This window comes from Gracilinanus agilis, chromosome 4 (genome assembly GCF_016433145.1).
Source record: "Gracilinanus agilis isolate LMUSP501 chromosome 4, AgileGrace, whole genome shotgun sequence".
In the NCBI taxonomy this organism is placed as follows: Eukaryota; Metazoa; Chordata; class Mammalia; order Didelphimorphia; family Didelphidae; genus Gracilinanus; species Gracilinanus agilis.
Genome location: NC_058133.1, coordinates 22,004,341 through 22,027,431, shown reverse-complemented (window position 1 = coordinate 22,027,431; position 23,091 = coordinate 22,004,341). Strand labels below are relative to the sequence as shown.

The 23,091-nt window shown below is 41.1% G+C and overlaps 1 protein-coding gene across 1 annotated transcript in view; it reads left to right on the top strand.

Moving 5' to 3' along the window:
* The window catches only part of PRKAA2 (protein kinase AMP-activated catalytic subunit alpha 2), a 65,502-nt gene that overhangs the window by 27,540 nt on the left and 14,871 nt on the right, over window positions 1-23,091 (top strand). Inside the window, exons 2-4 of the mRNA XM_044675910.1 lie at window positions 3,458-3,599; window positions 18,830-18,923; window positions 19,891-20,035. Of these exons, the coding sequence (XP_044531845.1) occupies window positions 3,458-3,599; window positions 18,830-18,923; window positions 19,891-20,035 (381 nt within the window). The remainder of the gene's footprint in view (window positions 1-3,457; window positions 3,600-18,829; window positions 18,924-19,890; window positions 20,036-23,091) is intronic.

Sequence of the window (23,091 nt, the reverse complement as noted above, 5' to 3'; positions counted from 1 at the left end):
GAAATAGTATTTCATTTGATTCTTACAATAATCCTAGAAGAGAGGTGTTATTATCCCCACTTTTACAGATGAGGAAAGCAGAGAGAGGTTAAGTGACTTGACCAGGGTCACACCACTAGGAAATGTTTGAGGCTGTATTTGAACTTTAGGCTTCTGACTGGTCCCCTGGGACACCTTGCAGCTTTGGCAGTGTCTCTACGGTCTACTTCACTCTAAGGAAAATGGTCCGGATGACAAAAGGCTGTGGTCTGGATGAACTGTTTGAGTGACAGTCAAAATATCCGAAAATGTGTTTCTGATTCTTTTTTATGTGGGTTGGCGGTCTATAACAGGGAAAAACCTTAGCCGATGGAACAATATGGTAGCTATAAAAATAAAAATGTGTGCATGTATGATGGCTTGCAGTGGGGGGAGTCAGGAAGCCGGGAAGTCAGGTCATTACAGTCGGTAATCGAGGTTTGCTCCAAGGTGAGAACTGAATGGAGATAAGGGGGTCTGAGGGGGAAGATGATGGGGAGTCAAATGACAAGATTTGGCAGTTGATGGGGGACATGGGCAAGGGAGAGGGATAAGATGCGAACGGTGCTATCAAACATTAGTAAATGTCAGAGCGTCCTTCATTGCAGTTATCTGGCACAGAGTCTTATATGGTTTTGACACATGCCTTGGAGAAACCTTGTTTAAGGCACTAAAGATTTCAACACATCATTCCAGGGCTTTAAAGAGTCCGATTTTCCTCAGTGAAGTTCTTCCTTCTACTGATCCCTCCCATAGTGAGAACTCTGGAGGAGTTTCTGCAGCCACTGCTGGAGAACCCATGATCTTAAAGCTCACTGTTTATTGAGTTCAATCCCCTTATTTCATACATGAGGCAATTGAAGCCCAGACCAGCTAAATGTGCTCAAGGTCACACAATTAATTAGTGGTTGAACCAGGGTTGAAATTCTGTCTAAATCTAGGTTTTTGGTGGGCATAATTTGAGGGATGATCCTGTCTGAATTTAGGCTTATCCCTCAAGGACAGACCCACAGTTCCTGCAATGTTGCCTCTATGCAGAGCCTTTCTAAAGTTTGGTGTAGGGCCTGCCCACGCTTGTTTCCTGTGGGCATGATCTCTGAGCAAGTACAGGCTCACTCCTCTGTTTAGGGCGAGCCAACTTCAGAGGCTCCCCATTCCCTCTCCCAGAGGATAAAATGCAAACCCCTTAGTCTGGCACTTAGATCTCCCATCCTGCCTTTCCTGCCTTATTTCAGGCTACTTCCCTGTGTGAAATCTGCAATAAAGACAACTGGAGGACCAGCCATCACCTCAATAGCTGGTCCTTATACAATACCTGGTCTCCCACCTCCATGCACGACAGTCCTTGAGCAATCCTTGTTTTCCTGGAAGGCTTCCCTCAGATGCCCCCCTTTTCTGTGGAGCCCTTCCTGACTCCTTGAGGTGTTTCTGCTCTCCGCCTCCCTGATTTTCCTTGTGCTATTCCTCCTTGTGGACACAGCATATCCTTCCAGAGGAACATAAGCTCTGTGATGACTGAGATCGTTTTATTTTTATCTTTATTCCTGCTAACTTGCACAGTGCCTGGCTAGTGGGAATGGGGTAGGAGCTGGATCCACGATTTTACTGAGAATTCATTCTCCCAGGGCTGGGCATACCTCTGCCACCACTGCCTCTGCCACTGGAGGCTGGCCTTTCTCTGCATCTCAGAGAATTGTCTTTAACGCCGAGAGGCCGAGACATCCCCATCCAGCTCCATCTTATCGGAGACAAGACTTAACTCGGCTCTTCCTCACTTTGAGACGAGCTCACTACCTGCTCTGCTCCACTGGCATCTAGTGGGGTCTTAGTAAAGCTTGAATGGACGAGGGCCTCAGTGGAGGTGCCTGCCGAAAACCTGAAGTTGTCATTCAGATTTCTTCTTGCCAGGAGCTCCTTGTTTCCTTTATTCAAAACAAGAATTCAACAAGCCATCCTTTCCTTTTAAAAATTTAATTGGGGGGGGGGCAGCTGGTTAGCTCAGTGGATGGAGAGCCAGGCCTGGAGACGGGAGGTCCTGGGTTCAAATCTGGCCTCAGACACTTCCCAACTGTGTGACCCTGGGCAAGTCACTTGACTCCCATTGACTACCCTTACCACTCTTCTGCCTTGGAGCCAATACACAGGATTGACTCCAAGATGGAAGGTAGGGGTTTAAAAAAAAATTAAATTAAATTTTACTTTTTTTTCAATTAACAAGCATTTATTTTTCTCTCTCTTCTTCCTCTCCTACTGAAAAAATGGAAAAAGAAAAACCAAACCTATGTAACAAATATGTGTGTGTGTGTGTGTGTGTGTGTGTGTGTGTGTAGTCAAGCAAAACAAATTCTCACATTGGCCACATCTTGTCGAAGCTCATTACAGTAGGGTCCCCGTATAGGCGAAGGATATGTTCTAAGACCTACCATGGATAGCTCAAACCTCAGACCTAAGGGAACAGCTGCTATGGAAGGTGACATTCTTGTATATATAATGTAATCAAGTTTAATTGATAAATCAAAAAGACAGAAAGTCACGACCAACATTAAATCCAGTAATAACAAAGTGCATTATACATTATAGCACAGTATGTACGGTGGACGTCCTCCTCCAGCCCTTATCTGTGAGGGATACATTTCACAACCTCCAGTAGATACCTGAAACCATGGACAGTTCTTGCTTTAATCTTTTTTTAAACCCTTACCTTTTGTCTTAGACTTGATACTAAAGTGTCCCTTCTAAGGCAGAAGAGTGGTAAGGGCTGCGGCTGGGCCATTGAGGTTAAGTGATTGGCCCAAGGTCACACAGCTTTGAAGTGTCTATGGTCAAATTTGAACCCAGGACCTCCCATCTCTAGGCTTGGCTCTCTATCTACCTTTCCCCTTCCCCGCAGCTTTAACTTTTAACACCTATATTCACTTTACTGCATGGTACTTCCTGCTCCTGCCCCTTGGCTCCACACTCCATGGCCTCCAACCTTCTGCTCTCAAAAAAACACTAATAAAAAATGTACCAAATGAAAGCAGAACTGCTGGGAGAGGCCTTGCTGCAGGTGGAACCCCCCCACTCCCCACCCCTCACCCCCCTGAGCACAAACACACACACACACACACACACACACACACACACACACACACACACACACACACAGGAGATCTTTTGTCCCACTCTGCCCACCAGACCTCTGGCCCATATGCCTGTCTTCTGTCTGTTTGTCCTTGAACCATGTGCTTCCCCCCTTCCTCAAACCTTGAAACTATGGAAAGCAAAAGCATAGCTAAGAGGGGAGGGGGACTCCTGTATGGGAGGGGGGGTCCTCATCGACACAGAGCGTGTACGCATCGACAGGGCGTTTTGGACAAGGAGGCAATGTGTTTGGAATAGGTTGTATGGCTTTTTAAAATTCAGAGGATTACTCAAATTTCTTTTTTCTTTTGCTTAGTTGGAGAGCACCAGTTGACGGGTCATAAAGTGGCAGTAAAAATCTTAAATAGACAGAAGATTCGTAGTTTGGATGTGGTTGGAAAAATCAAAAGAGAGATTCAAAATCTGAAACTCTTCCGACATCCTCATATTATCAAACTGTAAGTACTTTTATGTCTTCAAGAGTCCGAGAAGGGAATTTTTTTGAAATGATAGTTGATTTATTTACAAGTTGATATTTTTAGTATTGTAAAATATATCTTGGTTTTGGGCAGATTTATATTATATAATAATTGATGTCAATAATTTCCCCCATTTTGTCTTTAACCCTTTACTGACGCAGAATTAATTAATTAATTTATTTTTGGGCGTGGGATTTAAAGCCATTGTTAACCAGATGATTCTGTTTTCTGACCCTGAATACAGTCTAGGAATGTCCCCTGGAGCTCTGACTCCCTTCCCATAATTATGGTCACTTAATGGTCATTTTCAACTTGATACTCCTGGGTCCATGCTTTCACTTTTCCTAATTAAACTCCTCGAGCATTCACCTATCCCACATTTACTTTTCTTTTTGTTCATGGAGGAGGGAAAGAAAGCCTGAATGTCATAGTTTAAGCCTATGATTAGATTCAGATGACAATGAGAGGCTGCATCCCGTAGTGGCCAGTGCTACATGGACAGTCAAATAGCCCAGTGTTTGCCTTACCCTTCCTACACTTGCTTACTGGTTATGGTGTGACCCTGGGCAGCTCACTTCATCTTAAAGATCAACAATCCTTTTGTCTTTAAAATATGGGGAAGAGACAGCTAGGTGGCTCAATGGGTAGTTCATCCACCAAGCCTGGAGTCATAAGGAACTGAGTTCAAATGTGGCCTTAGACACTTTCTAAGTGTGTGACCCTGGGCAAATCATTTAACCCTGATTGCCCATCCTTTGCCTTTCTGTTTTAGAATTGTTACTAAGACAAAAAAGTAGGAATTTTTAAAAAATGGGAGGAAATTAAATTTGTCTTCTTACTTCTCGGGGTTGTTTTGAGGACCAACTTAGACAATTTATGAAAAAATTTTTGCAACCCTAAAGTGCTCTCTGAAAAACAGAAATTAGGAAATCCTTAGAAGCCTGAAATGAAATATTTGGACAATGGAGGCTGTTAATACTGAAAAGAATTATAAAGTTCCAAGGACTAAAGATTGACTTGATTTTTCATCTTAAGGTTGGATACAGTTTTATGAATTAGATTCAGTCAAGTAACACACAGTGATTTTATTTCATTTTTTTAAAAAAATCATTTCTTTGTTTATTACATTAAAATACCCAGTTAACTCCCTCCATCCTTCTCCACTTCCCATTAGAAAAGGTATCATTTGACATCTTATTTATTTCTGTTTATCAGTTATTTCTCTGGAGGTGGACATATACCAGTCATTCTTCAAACAATATTTCTGTTGCTTTATATGATGTTCTCTTCTTGGTTCTATTCATTTCACTATTCATAATTTCATATAGGTCTTTCCATTTTTTCCCAAAATTAACCTGTTCATCATTTTTTTTTTTTGTTTTGGTATAATAGTATTCTGTCACCATCATATGCCACAACTTGTTTGGCTGTTCCCCAATTAATGGAGATCCCTTCATTTTTCAGTTCTTTGCCACCACAAAGAAACAGCTCTAAATATTTGAGAACATGCAAGTTCTTTTCCTTTTTTCCTGATCACTTTAGGAAATAAACCTAATAGTGATATTTCTGGGCCAAAAGATATACACAAAATGATAACTCTTTGAGCAGAATTCCAGATTGCTCTCCAAAATGATTGGACCAGTTCACAGTTCCCCCAATAGGTAACACACATTTATTAAGTATTTACTATGTACCAGGGATGGTGCTAAGCATCTGCTCTAGAGGAGCTCACTTTCTCATGGAGATACAACATGCAAATAATGAGATGCGGAAAAGGTGTAGACAGAGCAGATGGAGGTTGCAATGCCTCAGAGGGAAAACAGTCAGCTAAAAAGGATAACAGGAAAAAGCCCCCTATTGACTGTGATATTTGAGGTGATCTGTGAGTAAGCAGCACATTTAAGAGACAGGACAGGCAGGCATAGAGATGGGGGTGTCATATCTGAGCCATCATCTTTGTAGCGAAATGGTGAGGGAGTGGAAAGCAGTAAGGGTAGGAAGATGGGAAGGAAAGAGGGGACCAGCTTTTGGAGAGCTTGAAGTGCTAAACAGGAGACTTAAGATGCAACCACTGGCGTTTATTTAGTGGGGGACTGGGAGAAGGGAGAGATGAACAGTCATACTTCAGGCATAAATAAGGGCCATTAAAATGGAGATTTGGTGATGAATTTGGATATCACCTCCAAGGAGGAATGGTTTAGTGATGGTTGGAGGGAGAGTTAAGAAGTGACAATGGAGATCGAGGAGTGTTCTGACTCCTCGAAAGGAGACGGGGAGAAAGGGTTCAAAATCGTTGGGGTAGGGGATAATACGCATAAGGGAGTAAGAGAGTGATCGCCATAGAGAAATGAATCCAAGCAAAGTTTCAGTGGTAGGAAAAATCGCCATTGTAGGGGACACAGAACTAGACCAGGCAAGGCCAGAGTCCAACCTCACATCCGGTTGTCCCTGGAAGGCTGCCTCATAATAGGTTGGGGCAAAGCAGTGCTGTTTTCATGCTGGAGAAGGTAATGGGGGTTGGGAGGCTCTGGGTATCTTATCCTGGGAGGACTGATGCTGCAGAATGTCTTAGAGGCCACAGACACTGGATATGTGGAAGAGGCTTATCTCGGAGAGAGTTGCCTGGAGACACCTTAAGTGTTAGTTTCACTGATTAGACTTCAATCATCATAATTCCAGGAATGGAGGAATTGAAAGGAGTAATGGGGAAATTCCTCATGCATCTAAGCATAACAATCTGATTCTGCACTTACCATTTAAACAGTCTGGGACTCTTTTTTTCTTCATCTGGTCACTGCCTGGGGCTTGGCCTTCTCCAAGTTCTTTTCCCTGCTCTCTGTTGAAGCTTCTGGACAAGATTCCCTTTTGCTTGCTCATCTCCTCACTATTTTATCTTAGAGGAGGAAACAGATGAGGTGGGGGCAAAATAGAAAAATAAAATAAAACAGAATTAGGGAAAATGTGGCCAAATAGAACTAAGGCTACAGAACAACCCAGCAACGATTCTTTTCCCTTGTTCTCTGAGCACTGGTTGCTGCGTCTGCTGCCTGTATCTGTGGGACAGTGTTCCTTGGTCACCAAATCGGTGACAGCTCCCATGTGACTCTTGTGTGGTTTTCCTCTCCTAGCCCCCACATCTCTGCACGAACATGCCGAAAACCAAGCTCCCTGCTCCTCTTGTTTAAAAATTCGATTCCATGTTCTAATTGAAAATGTATTTTTCTCTCTTCCTCTTCTCCCTCGTCCCACTGAAGAAATCCAGATAGTCAAGCAAAACCAATTCTGCATATTTTATCCCTCATTCTTCTGTCAGGAGGGAGTTTAGGTTATTCATCAAGGCTTCTCTGGAATCAGGGTTTGCTATTGTGTTGACTTGCTGTTAAGTTTTTTAAAGCGATTCATTTTTGACAGCATTGTAGGTACAGCAAAAATTGTTCTTTTCATTCTACTCACTTCCTTCTGCCTCAGTTTGTACAGAGCTCCCTCAGAAACCATCCTCTTTGCTATTTCTTGTGGCACAATAGCCTTCCATCCCATTCGTAGAAAATCATTTAGTTTGTCTGCTTCCTCATTCATTGAATGCTATCTCGGTTTCCACTTCTTTGCCTTTCTTCTTAAAATTGGCTCATCCTATTCTAATTTTACAGTTGGGGTTACTGAGGCACAGGCAGGTTGTTTCTTGCCCAGATTCTTTATGCCAGGCTCATTCTCCTGGCCTCCCATGTTCAGAGCACGGAAATCTTGTAGAACACTCCTATCCTTTCCTTCTTCTAGCCCAGCATTCATCAGAGCCTTCTGATTCAGCTCATTTCTGTACCATGTCATATATCTGCACCTGTCCTGGCATCATGCTTGTCCCTCAGGAATGTCTGCCAACGACACCATTCCTGACCTTTATGCTCATCTTCTCTCCGTCCCTTTTAACTTGTTCTTCATAAAGCTAACAAGAACGCCTTCCGTAAGCCCTATCTTGCTCATGTTCCCCTCATATAACTGCAGTGGCGATCATGACCCTGCTTATTGAACAGAGTCAATTCTTCCTTCCCTGACATTTAAGGCAACTTGGCACTCTGGTAACACTCTCCTTTTCTAGCCTACTATTGCTCCCTTGCATTGTCCTCCGGTCCAATTAAACTGGACTGCTCTCTCTTCCCTACACAGGCATTGCCCATCCTACCTCCTTACGTTCTGACCTATTGCTCCTTATATCTCCTCCTTGCTTCTCCTCTTGGTCTTTGGAATTCTCCCCCATCTTCTAAATTTTAACTCACGTTCCACATCTTCTGGAAGCCTTCCCCAAGATCCCTCCTTCCCTCATCACCACCCATTCTTTCTTCGACCTCACTTACCAACTCTTAAAGTAAGTCCGTAACGCATTCCTAATGTGATCATTATAATATTAACCATAACTGGTACTATATAGTACTTCAAAGTTTGCAAAGGTCCTATCGCAATCCTGTGGGGTTCCTACTATAGGTATTAATATTCTAATTTTACAGTTGGGGTTACTGAGGCATCGGTGAGTTGTTTCTTGCCCAGATTCACGCAGCTTGTAAAGAGGAGAGATAGGAGTGGAGTCCAGCTCTTCTGGCGCCAGCAGGCTGGGCTCCTCTCCTCCTCCACATGCGGTCTCTCACATAATAAACAGAACAAAGTATCTACCAGGGACTCGATCCCAGAGTTCAGTAGGAAGAGAGTCGGTGAGGACTTTACTGTGGTATCAGTTTGAAAAATGGATTAAAGGCACCCAGAGAGCAGATGTGTAAAGACTACAAGCGAGACCTGGATCTGTTCAAGTCTCCTGGCCCAGATGACCCACCTCTCCCTGAACTGAAAAAGCTGCCTCATTGCAGAGCCTCTATCTGTGATCTTTGTGGTTGTGTGGAGAGTGGGAGAGCCAGGACAGGATTCGGGAAGTAGCAATGGGCCGCTTTTTTAGGAGCAGAATGAAACTTGCAGACTTTAGGCTACTGAGCTAGACTGAATTGTGGCAATGCTCTAGGGAGCATTACTAAAAGGATGATATCTTGTGCAGTAAAATAGGAAGGAGGTAGCTCTGTGAGAAGAGAGCCAGGCCTAGAGATGGGAGGTCCTGGGTTCAAATCTGGCCTCAGATACTTCCTAGATGTGTGACCCTGGGCAAGCCACTTAACTCCCATTGCCCACCCTTACCACTCTTCTGCCTTGGAATCAATATATAGTATTAATTCTAAGATGGAAGATAAGATAAGGGTTTTTTTTTAAAAAAGGAAAGGATCAAGTAGTATTGTCTAGATCAGAGATGCCCAACTTGAGGTCCAAAGGCTACCAAGTGCTATGGAACCAGTCAAAATTGTAAATGAAATATTTAAGAAAATAAATAAAATACAATAGAAAATAGATAGTGTGTGGTTTTATAAGATAGGATGCAGCTTGCAGGGATACTTAGGTATGGTTCAGTGATCTCCATTTCTGCTGGAGTTTGACACCAGTTGGCCAGATGCTGGCACAAATGGATGACCGTTGTCTCTTATGTTGTACTGGGGAGGCCATCTCATTTATCGGATGTGGGATGGATTAGATGGGTTCTTCTGACACTGAAAATTCTGTGATTTTATGAAATAAATTAAGTTGTAACAGGGTGAGGGTCTGCACACACACACACACACACACACACACACACACACACACACACACAATCACAGAACCTGAGATGGGAGAGATATTGAGGGGAAATTTAGTCCAACCTCATAAACTACCAATAATGTTGTCTGTATTGTACCTGACTGCTAGCTACCCACCTCTTCCATTTTTGAGTTGCTCCAATTGTTTAAAAGCTTTCTCTTCCATCCCACTGATTTTGACTTTTGGAACCTTTCTAGATCTGACCTCAAGGACCAGGCAATCCACTTCCCTTTGATAATAACCCTTAAGTCATCTATCATGTCCCCTCTAAATCGCCTTTCCCGTAGGCTAAAGATTCCCACTTCTATGCTCTGTCCTCACCTCCACCTCATAAATACTTGACTTCCTTCAAGATGTAGCTCAAGCATCATTTTTTAATTTTATTTTAATTTTTAAAAAGCTTTACTCATTCATCTCATCTTAGAATCAAACTGTGTATTGGCTCCAAAGCAGGAAAACAGTAAGGACTAGCAATGGGGGTTAAGTGACTTGCCCAGGGCCACATGGCTTGGAAGCCGAGTCACCTAGCTGCCCCAAGCGTCATCTTTTGGGATGACATTTTATTAACTATTGCTCCTGAGCCTGACACTACCTCGCTTTTAACAACTTGGTATTGATTGATACAAGATGTCCCGGAAGTCTTAGTGTAGTATAAAGCTATTGAAACTTAAAACTGCACCAATTAATCAGTCAATAAATATTTATTTAGCACCTACTATGTGCCAGGCACTCTGCTAAGTTCTGGGGATACAAAAAGAAGCAAAAGACAATCCCTGTCCTTTAGGAGTTTACAGTCTAAGAGGGAGTCACCATAGAAACATAGCAAACAAGCCGTACCTGGAATAAGTGGGGAACATTTGACTGACAGGGAAGAAGACATTGTCGTTAAGAGGGCTTAAAGGAAAGCTTCCTGCGGAGGCTGGAATTCCTGTTGGGCCCTGGAAGAAGCCAGGGAGGTCTGCACTTGGAGGGAGGAAGGAGAGCATTCCAGACAGGGGGACAGCCCAAGAGAATGCCCTGAGCTGAAACGTGGAGGACAGTCAGGAGGCCAGCATCACTGGATTCAAGGGGACGTGTTGGGGACAGAAGTGTAAGAAGCCTGGAAAGGTAGGAGGGGGCCAGGCTGTGAGAAGCTTTAAATAGCCGGCAGGATTTTGTATTCAATCCTGGAAGCAATAACTAGTTACTGAGCCTGAGAGTGGATGTGCTTTATGGCCAGCTCTGTGCTTAATCCCTTTGGTGGCTGAAGGGAGGCTGGCCTGGAGCTGGGAGAGACTCAAGGCCGACAGAACCCCCAGCGGCTCCTGCTCCAGGCCAGCTGTGAAGTGATGAGGGCCTGTGCCAGGGTGGACCAGGGTTAGAGGAGAGATGTTGCAAAGGTGCATTTAACAAGCCTTGGCACCATATGAGGGGAGGTGAGAGAGAGAGAACAGCCTGGGATGACTGCAAGGCTGTGAGCCTCAAGGAGTGGGGGATGATAGGGAAGATGGGGGTAAGGAGGAAGGGCTTAGGGAGAAAGATCAGGAGGTTCTGAGATTTGACTGCAGTGCTCAGCTAGTCTACTCAGGGCTGAGGCCAAGGGCAGCAGTGTTCTCACCTGCCTGGCCTGAGGTGTTATTTCCTGGCCATGGCTCGGCATTTCCCACCTCCATTCCTTTACATGTACTCTCACGTGCTCAGGTGTGGGCTGTTCTTCCTTGTTCTGCCTTGTGGAATGACAAGCTTTCTTCCAGACTCCTCTCCGTTCAAAGACTGATTCTTAGAAGAAATGTTTCCTGGTCTCTTCCTCTTCCCTCTCTCCACTCTCCCAGAATTCTGTGTGCCCTCCTTTTGTTTGTGTTTTGTGTTCACTTATCTGCACATGGGTTGTTTCTACCACAGAGCTGGTTTCTCCAGAGCATGAACTGTTTCATTTTTAAAAAATTAGTTTACTTAATTACTTTTTTAAAACTCTTATCTTCTACCTTAGAATCAATACTGTATATTGGGTCTAAGGCAGAAGAGCTAGGAGATGGTGGTTAACTGAGATGCCCAGGATCACACAGCTGGGAATGTCTGAAGCCAGATTTGAACCCAGGACCTCCCAACCCCAGGCCAAATAATTTCATTTTTATTTTTGTTTCTCTGGCACCTAGCAGAGTGCCTGGCCCAAGTAGGTACTGCTCAAATGCTTTTTAGGTCAACTGATCGACTTTGAAAGCCTCAAAACTCTCCTCAGAGATTTGCAGGGCTGTCACGTGTATGTGAGGGGACTTGTTCTTCTTGGCCCAGAGAGCTGAAAGAGGAACAGTGAGTCAAAGTTATAGAACACATTTAGGATTAATGGAAAAAACTGCCTAGCAGTTAGAACTGTTCAGAAGTGGGACAGAGCACCTCTGGAATTAGGGTTTTAGGTAAAGTTTGGTTGTCTGTCATTTGTCAGGTAAATCTTAGAAGGAATTTTTATTGGTGTCTGGGTTGAACTAGTTACTCTGAGATTTGTCCTTTTGTAATATAACACTGTACGTTATCATTATCCAAGTGACTCAGTCTCCCCAGCCTGTAAAGGCTCTTTTGTGGAGCGACTGCTTCCCCCAGTGCCTAGCCCAGTACTCTGTCCAGAGTAGGGGCTTAAAATGATTTTTTCTTTTATTTTTGAACTTGATTGTGTGGCCTTACTAGAATTCCTTGCTTCCCTCTATTCAATTTCCTCTTTGGGTGAGCCAAGGGTGCCCCATGCCAGCACATGGCTGCTACAGTGGCTGGAGAAACCGTCTCTGTTTTGCTTCACTCATCTGCCTCAGTTATTCAAAACAGTGTTCAAAAACAGAGCCGGCTCTTGGAATGGCTCCCAACTGGTCTGCCTGCCTCCAGTCTCGTTCTTTACCCTGTCGTCTTCCACGTACCTGCCAAAAAGATTTCTTTTAAAAATGTCTCTATCCCCAGACCTTACCCATTGGGAAGGTGAGCAATATATCAGTCTAGCCTCAAAAACCTATTAATAAACAGGGTGAAGTGACTTGCCCAGGATCCTCACAGAGGATAGAGCACAGAGCAGGAGTCAGGAAGATTCTTTTTCTTGAGTTCAAATCTGATTTGAGTTACTACTACCTGTGTGGTCCTGGTCAAGTCATTTTATCCTATTTGCCTCAGTTTCCTCCTCTATAAAATGAGTTGGAGAAGGAAATGGCAAAATCACTTTAGCATCTTTGCTAAGATAACCCCAGATGTTCTCAGTAAATCAGACACAATTGAAATGACTGAACAATAGTATATTAGTTAGACATGTGAAATCATGTATAACATATTTCCAGATTAGTCATAATACCAAAAAAAAAAAAAAAAAAGCAAAAAACAAAATGAAAAAATGCAACTTCAATTTGCACTCAGAGTTCATCACTTCTCTCTGGAGGTGAAGAGCATTTTGTGTCATGGGTCCTTTGGGACTGACTTGGATCTCAGGGGAGCCAAGTCTTTCACAGGCTATCAATGTTGTGATATTGCTGTTATTATATGCAATATTCTCATTCAACTCACAACATGATTTATTTTTATTTTTTTTTAAACCCTTGTACTTTGGTGTATTGTCTCATAGGTGGAAGAGTGGTAAGGGTGGGCAATGGGGGTCAAGTGACTTGCCCAGGGTCACACAGCTGGGAAGTGGCTGAGGCCGGGTTTGAACCCAGGAACTCCTGTCTCTAGGCCTGACTTTCACTCCACTGAGCTACCCAGCTGCCCCATGATTTATTTTTTAAAATTAATATAATTTATTTACAGGTATCTTAGGTCTTCTCTTCCTTCCCCTCATCATAGAAGGTGTCATCCAGCAAACAGATGCATGTATGTTAAAATTATGTCTTTCATGTTTCCATTTTTCAGTTCATTCTCTGGAGGAAACATCCACAAGTTATTCTTCAACTATTAAATTTGTATCTGTTTATAATGTTCTCTTAGTTCCAGTCATTTCACTGTGCATTATGCCATGTAGTTCTTTCCAAGTTTTTTTTTTTTTTAATTAGCCTGCTCATTTATGGTGCAGAAGTATTCCATCACAATTATTATTTTTTTAAACCCTTAACTTCTGTGTGTATTGTCTCATAGGTGGAAGATTGGTAAGGGTGGGCAATGGGGGTCAAGTGACTTGCCCAGGGTCACACAGCTGGGAAGTGTCTGAGGCCGGATTTGAACCTAGGACCTCCTGTCTCTAGGCCTGGCTCTCAATCCACTGAGCTACCTAGCTGCCCCCTTCCATCACAATTATATACTTCAGTTTGTTTAGTCTTTCACCAATTGATGGGCTCACAGTGATTTTCTTTAAGCACAGATTTGACTGTGTTACTTCCCTACTCAATGAACTCCAGTAGTTTCCAATTGCTTTAGGATAACATAGGAACTTTGTGTGGCTTTAAAGCCTTTCCCACCTTAGCTTCACTCTTCCTCACTCATTGGTCTAGCCAAACTGGTTTTCTCATTGTTTCATACACCCATCACTACATCTCTTGCCTTCATGCCCTTGTCCTGGCCATTGCCCATGCCTGGAATGAACTCCTTGCTCACTTGTCTTGAAGAATTTGGTGCCCTCAATATTTTCCTCTGGCATGATTTCTTGTTCCCCCTGCTCCTGTTCCCTCCTACTGACTTCCTATAGCACCCCCCCCCCCCATTCCACACCTGGGCCTCTTCTTTCTCTATACCCATGCCTTGGTGATCTCACTAATGATCAGGGGTTCTACTCTCACCTTCGTATAAACAAGACCATTTCAGTTAGCATCATAAGACTCAACACTCCCCTCCCCCCCAAAAAAAGTCCAAAAAACTAGTGCTAGCTCATATCTTACTGATTTTATTTTAAAAATTTCTTCAGGGAATGATTTTGAATCCATTACTTTAGTATTAGTTCGGATTTAAAATAATTTATTATCGAATATTTTTATACAGAGATGCTTTGGACCATACTGAGAGTTGCTCAGAAAGTCACCGGCTTTGATATTTTAAAACTGTTGACTCTTCTGCCTGGACTTAATCCATTTAGCCCTATTGCATCTTTTGTTTTAAGGAAGGAATCATAAGAGAAAAGACTCCTGCAGTGAGCATAGCAACAGCGTCTGATCATTTGCACAATGGCTGAGAGAGAGAGAGCAGAATCTTGGAGGGGCTTGTTTTGTTTTGTACACACTTGTACTCACTATAAAGAATGGCTTCCCTGTGATAGAATGATCCTTAAGAATTATCAGGAAAGACCTGAACATTAGAGCTAAGAGGGCTGCCACGCATTGCAGGCTTTCTTTACAGATGTGATTTGAGGAAATCTTTTGAGCACAGAATAAAAGAGAGCAACAAACATACAGAAACATGTAGGATTTAAAGGGGAGCCCCAACGTTGGGATGGATCTGGTGGCAGGCCCCTTACCTTCTGTCTTAGAAACAATACTGAGTATTGGTTCCAAGGCAGAAGAGCAGTAAAGGCTAAGCAGCTGGGATTAAGTGCCTTGCCCAGGGTCACACAGCTAGGATGTGTCTGAGGTAAGATTTGAACCCAGATCTCCCATCTCTAGGCCTTGTGCTCTATTCACTGAGTCAGCTAGCTGCTTCTGGTCATAGGATTTTAGCTAAGAAAGTGGGAAAGGCACAGCCAGCCCTCCTTTGGAGAATGACTCTAGCTGTGGTGTATCAGATGGCTTGAAGAGGGAAGATACACCTGGAGATAAGGAAGCCATTTAGGAGGCTGTGTTGTAGTTACCCGAGGATGAGATAATTGGGCCTGAGCTAGGATAGCAGCATTGGGAATACAGTCACTTTTTCCAGAGAGGTGACAAAAGAAGATGCACCAATACTTTGTGACTCATTGGATGTGACAGAGAAGGGAAGTATTGTAAGGATCGGATGATTTGGAGAAAGGTCAAGGAATCACGGAATTTTGAAGTTACAAAAAGATCTCAGTGACAGTCTGGATCAAGTTGCATCACGACTGAACTCAGGAAGAAGCTGTCACAAAGAGAACTATACATTTTGTCTTAGACATTTTGTGAATGAAGTGCCAGAAAGATGTCAAGGTAGAAATGTCTTAACAATCCACTGGACATTTAGAACGGAAGGCTCGTGAGAAAGATCAGGGCTGGAGACGTGGATTTAGAAGCCATGCGTTAGAGGGAGGGAGAGAGAAGGCATAGAGGGGAAGAACACCTAATTGAAGTGGGGAAAAAAAGAGAAATTCCCTAGAGAAAAAGTCACTTCTCAAGAAAACAAGGTCATGTTGCAATCAATAAAACCCACTAAAATAAAACCTTTCAAAAGCTCAGAATTTCAGATTTGTAAAGCACTTCAGAGAACCATCTGTTCCATCACATGCAGGGGCAGAAAATCCTTCTAAAACATCTTCCAAAAATGGCTAGCCAACCTTTCACTAAAAATGAACTAGTGAGCAGGAACCCTGGACCTCCCAAAGCAGCCCGTCTCATTCTTAGAGAGCTCACATTGTTTATCTGTCTTTGGCTGACTCTCAGGACCTCCATTCTTTTATTATTGTTGTTGTTGTTGTTGTTATTATTATTATTATTATTATTATTGTTATTATTATTGTTATTAAACCCTTACCTTTCATCTTGGAGTCAATACTGTGTATTGGCTCCAAGGCAGAAGAGTGGTAAAGGTAGGCAATGGGGGTCAAATGACTTGCCCAGGGTCACACAGCTGGGTAGTGTCTCAGGCCAGATTTGAACCCAGGACCTCCTATCTCTAGGCCTGGCTCTCAACCCACTGAGCTACCCAGCTGCCCCCAGGATCTCCATTCTTGATTGCTGAAATCTTTCCTGAAAGACCCAGCTGGTGGTGTTCTCTATTTCCCATGTTCTTCCATTTACTTCTCTGTGTAAATGTTGGGTTTCCCCAAGCAGGCTCTGAGGTCCTTGAGGGATAGGGTTTGTTTGTGTTCTGCATCTCTAGCACTGCAGCCCCAGAAGGCTTTCCATGAGAGTTTGCCTACTGTGATTAAATTTCTTCTTCCACATGAATATTCTTCAGCTTCCTGAAAGGTAGCCATCATGTCCCTGATTCCTCAAGTATTCTCTTTTCCAGGCTCAACACTCCTAGTTCCTTCAACCAGTACTTATCTGGAGTGGCATCAAGGCTGAAATTAGATCCAGACCAATCTTCTATGCTTTCTCTTTGCTAATGACCCTTAATGAGGACCTTGAGGCAATTGCAAGCTTCCTTGTTTATTTTGTAAAATTGTTTAAATTTCCTTATTTTTACTATACTCAGTAGGATATAATGTGAACCATCCAACTAGTCAAGATTTTGCAAGTGCTTATAAAGAATTTAGGAAAAGAGAAAGCCCAACTAAGGAATTTGGCAACAGTTACAACGTCACCATGAAGAATATATTTTTAGGCTGGTTACAATTGTAGAGCTATTTAAGTAATATTTATATAATTATCTATAATGGAAGTATTAAACATTTTTCTATGATGCTCCATAGTTTGAAGAAGAGTGGTAGTAGTTGCAGTTGTGATGTACTAGTGGTAGTAGTGGTAGTAGTGGTAGTGGCAGTAGCAGTAGCAGTAGTAGTAGTAGTAGCAGTAGCAGTAGTAGTAGTAGTAGTAGTAGTAGTAGTAGTAGTGATCATGGCTAGCATTTAAAATATAATATTATTTTATCCTCATAACAACCTGGTAGATAGGATACTTTCTATGCCTGTTTTACAAATGAGGAAATTGAGATAGACTCTTGAGGGATCCCTGTGCTAGTACTTCTTACCTCCTTTCTCATTCCTTTGGATTTCTGGCTGACTTTTTGTTTAGGTCTGAGGTAGAAAAATTAAATGACTGTAGTTTCACCTTGGATTTCTCAATCATTATTTGGTCTGATATCAACTTTATGGTTTTTGCTAGAGTTGGTAGGCAAGCCCTGGGGAGTCTGCCTCTCACTCAGGCAGGCATCTTGGACTGAAGTGGCATTAAATAACTATCCCTCTCATTTCCCACAGGTACTCAGACTTCATCTCTTTTAGCCTCCAAATCATCCTCTCCATGATCCTCTCCATCAGAGAACCTTGCCTCATACTTCCCTGAGAAAACAGTCACCTTTCCCAGTTAGCTTCCTGGCCTTCCCTACCCTACCATGGCAAGATCCTTGCTATCATCTTCCCTACCTCATTTATTCTAGTTTCTGGTGAAAAGATTTTCTTGTCAAGCCGTTCTTGACCTGTCAAGCCAAATCCCTCCACTCTTCTGGCTCTTCCCTCTCTTTCAGTGGGCTGCCTCCGCAATCATTGCATTGCTCTACTTTTCAGTTTGCCTTTCTACTGGCTGCTTCTCACCCACCTACAAACATGCCCAGGATGAAACATTAAGAAAAAAATTCCTGCCAGGAGACAATAACAATAGCATATCCAGAAAAGAATTCATTTTGACCAAAGATTCATACTAGGAATACAAAGATTATTCAGCATCAGGAAAAAAAGTTTATCTATTCAATTATATTAACAAGAAAGATAACAGAAGCTACATAATTAATTCAATAAATGCTGAACAAAGCCTTTGACAAAATGCAGCTCTTACTTATGTTAAAAATTCCCCAAATGAAAAGCATAGGATTCTACTATTAAAAGCATATATTTAAAGCCCAAAGTTATCATTGTTTGCAATGAAGAAGCATTAAAAGCATGCCTAATGCTCATCAGGGTGGAGCAGGCTACTCTCTTATTCCCACCATTGTGACATGATTCCAGAAATGCTAGCGAGAACAACATGTAGAGAGAATAAAATTAAAGGTATAAACCCTTAAAAAAAAATCATTCATTCATTCATTTATTTTTTTTAAGCCTTCACCTTCCACTTTAGAATCAATACTGTATGTTGGTTCTAAGGCAGAAGAGAGGTAAGGGCTAGGCAATGGGGGTCAAGTGACTTGCCCAGTCACAGAGCTAGAAAGTGACTGAGGCCAGATTTGAATCTAGGATCTCCTGTCTCTAGGCTTGACTCTCAAACCACTGTACTACCAGCTGCCCCCTTAAAAGCATTTTTTTTTTAAAGTGTAAAGAGTGCCATACTTAGAGCCAGAAGCCATTAGCTTGTATCTCAACCCTTCTAACATACACTCTTGTCTACTGAAACAAGCCAATTGAAGCTCTTGGCCTTCTTTTTTCTCATCTATAAAAAGGAAGTAATGGTAATATGTAAAAACGCTATCCCTTGTACCATTGGCATGAGGAAAATATTTTGTGAATGAATGAAGTGCTTTGTGAATCGTTGAAAACCAAAGACATGTGAATTGTGCTTAAAAAATGTTTACGTTCACTCAGTGCTGTCTTTTAGGAGAAAGTCAATCTGTTTTGTGAAATGATGTAGGGCCCTTAGGTTTGCGTTAAAGAGACAAATTAAAAGAGAAATTGTTTTTGAAGTTTTTGTGGGGTTAGTGGAAGGTATGATCTAAGACAGAATGATTATATTTTTGATTGTCTTAAGATATTAAGCTCTTATATATAGTACTAGAAAAGGTTGTTGATATTTAAAGTTATTTTTACGCAAATTAATTTTTTCTAAATTCTCTCCATTTTTCTCTAAAAGATACCAAGTCATCAGTACCCCGACTGACTTTTTTATGGTAATGGAATACGTATCTGGTGGTGAATTATTTGACTACATCTGTAAACATGGACGGGTGAGTGACATGATATTTTGTCTATAAGGCCAAAGGAGACAAAAGTGTTGGTGGATTGCTTTGTTTTATTTATTATTTTTTAAAAGCATTCTTGTAATGTTTTCAGGTTTTAAATTTTAGCTGGAAGGCCTCAAATATCTAAAAATTAAAATTATCAGTGTTCTTTTCATGCATCGTACTCAGAAAATTGGGGTTACCTCTATGGTGGTCCCTAAGCAAACATGCTGAATTTTACACATACAAAAGCTGTTACTTGGATGGGACTCTCTCTCTCTCTCTCTCTCTCTCTCTCTCTCTCTCTCTCTCTCTCTCTCTCTCTCTCTCTCTTCCCCCTTCCCTTTCTCCTCTTCTTTTCTCTCTCTCCCTCTCTCTGTTTAAAAGACATATATTGGGGCAGCTGGGTAGCTCAGTGAATTGAGAGCCAGGCCTAGAGATGGGAGGTCCTAGGTTCAAATCCGGCCTCAGACACTTCCCAGCTGTGTGACCCTGGGCAAGTCACTTGACCCCCATTGCCTACCCTTACCACTCTTCCACCTATAAGTCAATACACAGAAGTTAAGGGTTTAAAATTAAAAAAAAAAAAAAAAGACATATATTTATGAAACAAAGCAGAAATTCTGTTAATATTTTTAGGATGGAAATTTCATATCATAGCAGACACTACAAAATATTCTTTTGCATACCCATAATTGGACACAACTGCTTAGGTTAGTGTACGTTTTCAGATCAGGCTCTTTCATGTAGTTCCTAGCCTCCTGTAGGCACTTAAGGAATGAAAATCACTTCTGCATCAGGATAGAGCAATCAGTCTCTATGTTTTGTTAATAGAAAGCTTTTTTTTGTCTTTTTTCTTGAAGTCCAAGATTGTGATAAATTCTGTTTAACAGAAGATGCCCTCTAAAGTCACAGTTCTCTCAGTGAGTGAATATTCAGTGTATCTTAATGTCATTTCTTTTGTGTCTGACAGGTCGAAGAGACAGAGGCCAGGAGGCTTTTTCAGCAGATTCTTTCTGCTGTGGATTATTGTCACAGACATATGGTTGTTCACAGAGACCTGAAACCCGAGAATGTGCTGCTAGATGCCCACATGAATGCCAAGATTGCTGACTTTGGTACGTGACTCCTACAGGATGCCAGGAATGTGAAAGCGGCTGCTGATATTTGGGGGAGTGGGCCAATGTAGTGACATCTCCCTCCCCACTACACCCCCGCCAAGGAGCTTGGCAAGCTTTGGGGGCCTGCGATGTGGGGGCTTTGTTTAGTAGAATCTTCTGAAACGTATATGCTGTACTCCCTGACACACAAGATTAGTGACATTTCATCTAGAGAACATAAAATAATAATAAAATAACAGTGTAGTTGAATGGAAGCCACTTAAAAAAAGGATTAGAAATCAACTAGAGAATTTATAGCTTAGTCCCCTAGAACTGATGGGTCAAAAATAAATCCCAGATCAATAGTTTCATTAAGTAGTAAAGACAATAATAAATCTACATGAGAAAATTCTAGGGGTATACTTGATATGGTTCTTACGGGAAATTTTATGTCTCTAAATGCTTTTATATAAAAAAAGAGAAAGAACAGATCAATCAATTGGGCATACAGTAAAAAATATTGGAAAACAAATTTATGAGAAACCCTCTAGGAAACACCAAATTTTAAATAATAAAAGATAAAGAAGAGATTAGCAAAATTGAAAAAGTCCATCAAATTAATAAATAAAACTAGAAGTTTTTGAAAAAAAAAACTCATTTGATCAAAAAGAAGAAAATGAAATTATTGGCCATCAAAAGTAAAAAGAGAGAATCCATAAAGGAAATAAAAATGGATATCATTAGAAAAATTTTGTTCAACATATATTCCCAACATCTATTTCCAGAAGACTAACAACTTAAATACAGGAAATGAGTATTTACAAAAATACAAAATACCCAGAAAAACAAAACAAGAAATAGAATATTTATGTAACTCATTTTTGGAGGAAGAAATTAAAGAAGTCATAAATAAATTTTCAAAGGGAAAAATTCTTGGACCATATGGATTTAGAAATGAATTCTATCAAGCAGAGAATAATTCCATTATTACAAGAACTATTTGCAATGTGTGTTTGTAGAATATCCATATACTTATATATCTGTCAAAAGAAGGGATCCTATGTTTTTTTCTTCAACCCTGACATGGTCTTGGTACTAAACCAGGGAGAACTGAAGCAGAAAAAGAAAACTATTGACCAATATCACTAATGAACATTATTGGAAACATTTAGAATAAAATATTAGCAAGGAGGCTAAAACAAATATCACAAGTGTATATACACTATGGATAATTTAGTTTTGTACCAAGAATTCAGGATTTGCTTAACATTAGGAAAACTAAAACCTTAACTGTATTGGTCACAGAATGAACAAAAATTATGTGATCATATTAATAAATGTACAAAAAACTTAACAAAATAAGATATTCATTTTTGTTGGAAAAGGGATATTCATCAGTTGGGGAATGACTGAACAAGTTGTGGCATACAATTATGATGGAACAGTATTGTTCTATGAGAAATGATGAATAGGGAGATTTCAGAAAGACCTAGTTAAAAATCAGAGAGCTCAGTCATTGGAACAATTTAAGTACGCAACATATAAAAACCAAATAGAAAATATGTCTAGTACCTAGTATCTGATGAGCACACATACCCTAACTACTGAGATAAAGAATCACTACTTGATAAAAAACTATTGGAAAAACTAGAGGACATATGGAGAAATTAGATTTAGAAGAATTAGATTTAGGCTGACACCTCACACCTCATACCTAATCTCCAAATGGACATGCGAGCTAAATATAAAAGGTCATATCATAAATAAATTAGTGCCAGCTACTGGGCTAAGTGCTTAACAAATGTTATCTCATTTAGTCAGCACATTAACCTAGAGGTAGATGTTATCATTATCCCCATTTTATAATTGTGGAAATTGAGTTAGACAAGTCATGACTTGACTAAGATCACATAGTTAGGAAGTAAATGAAGCTAGATTTGAATCCAGTTTTTTTTTTTTTTTATTTTTTATTTAAAAAAAAAAACAAAAAACTTTACCTTCCAACTTAGAATCTATACTATGTATTGGCTCTGAGGCAGAAGAATGGTAAGGGCTAGGCAATGGGGGTCAAGTGACTTGCCCAGGGTCACACAGCTAGGAAGTATCTGAGGTCAGGTTTGGTCCCAGGATCTCCCATCTCTAGGCCTGGCTCTCAATCCATCCAGCCACCTAGCCGCCCTTGAACCTAGTTTTTCTAACTCCAGATCTTGCATTCTAGCCATTGTGCTACCTTGCTGCAATTTTTTTTAGGGATAAAAATTGGAAATTGAAGAATGCTGAATAAGTTGTGGTATATGAATGAGAAGGAACACTTGCACTATAAGAAACAGAGAAACAGATGATTTTAGAGATATGAAAAAAATTTATCTGAACTGATAGAGAGGGAAGTCAGCAGAGCAGAGTCAGATCAGTTTATAGTGTAACGTCTTTATTAGGAAAATGAACAATTCTGAGGACTTTGAGAAACTGATGAAGAATCAAATGAGGTGATCTCAAGGAATAGATTCTATGGGTAACAATATTGTAAAGACAAATTTGAAAGCTGTAAGAATTACGTTCAACATGATTCCAATGGACTGGTAAGGAAACATGGCACCTGCCTTCTTTCAGGGAGGTGATAGATTGTTGGGGACAGAATGAGACATTTTTCTATGGAGCTAATGAGGGAATTTGTTTTGCTTGACTTTGCATATTTATTTCTCTTTTTTTCTTTTTCCAATGGGGTGGGAGGTTGGAGAATGAGAAAACAGACTTCTCTTCATTGAGAAACTACCAAAGTAAGGAGGAATTTACAGGAGAGAAACACTATATGTACCTTCAGATGTGGTTTCTGTATTGTTAATTGCTTCACTTTGTTTCAAGGGACCTGTCAAGGACCACCAAGAGTATCTATACGTGTTTGTAATGTAAAATCAATAAATCTAGAATATAAAAAATGAAGCTGAGAGAGGGCTTTCAAGATCATCCACTTCAACTTCCTTTTTTTTTTCAAATGATAAAATTGAAGTCCTGACATGGGAAGCAACTTTTCTAGAATTTTCTGTAGCCTGTTAGTGTCAGAGCAGGGTCTTTTG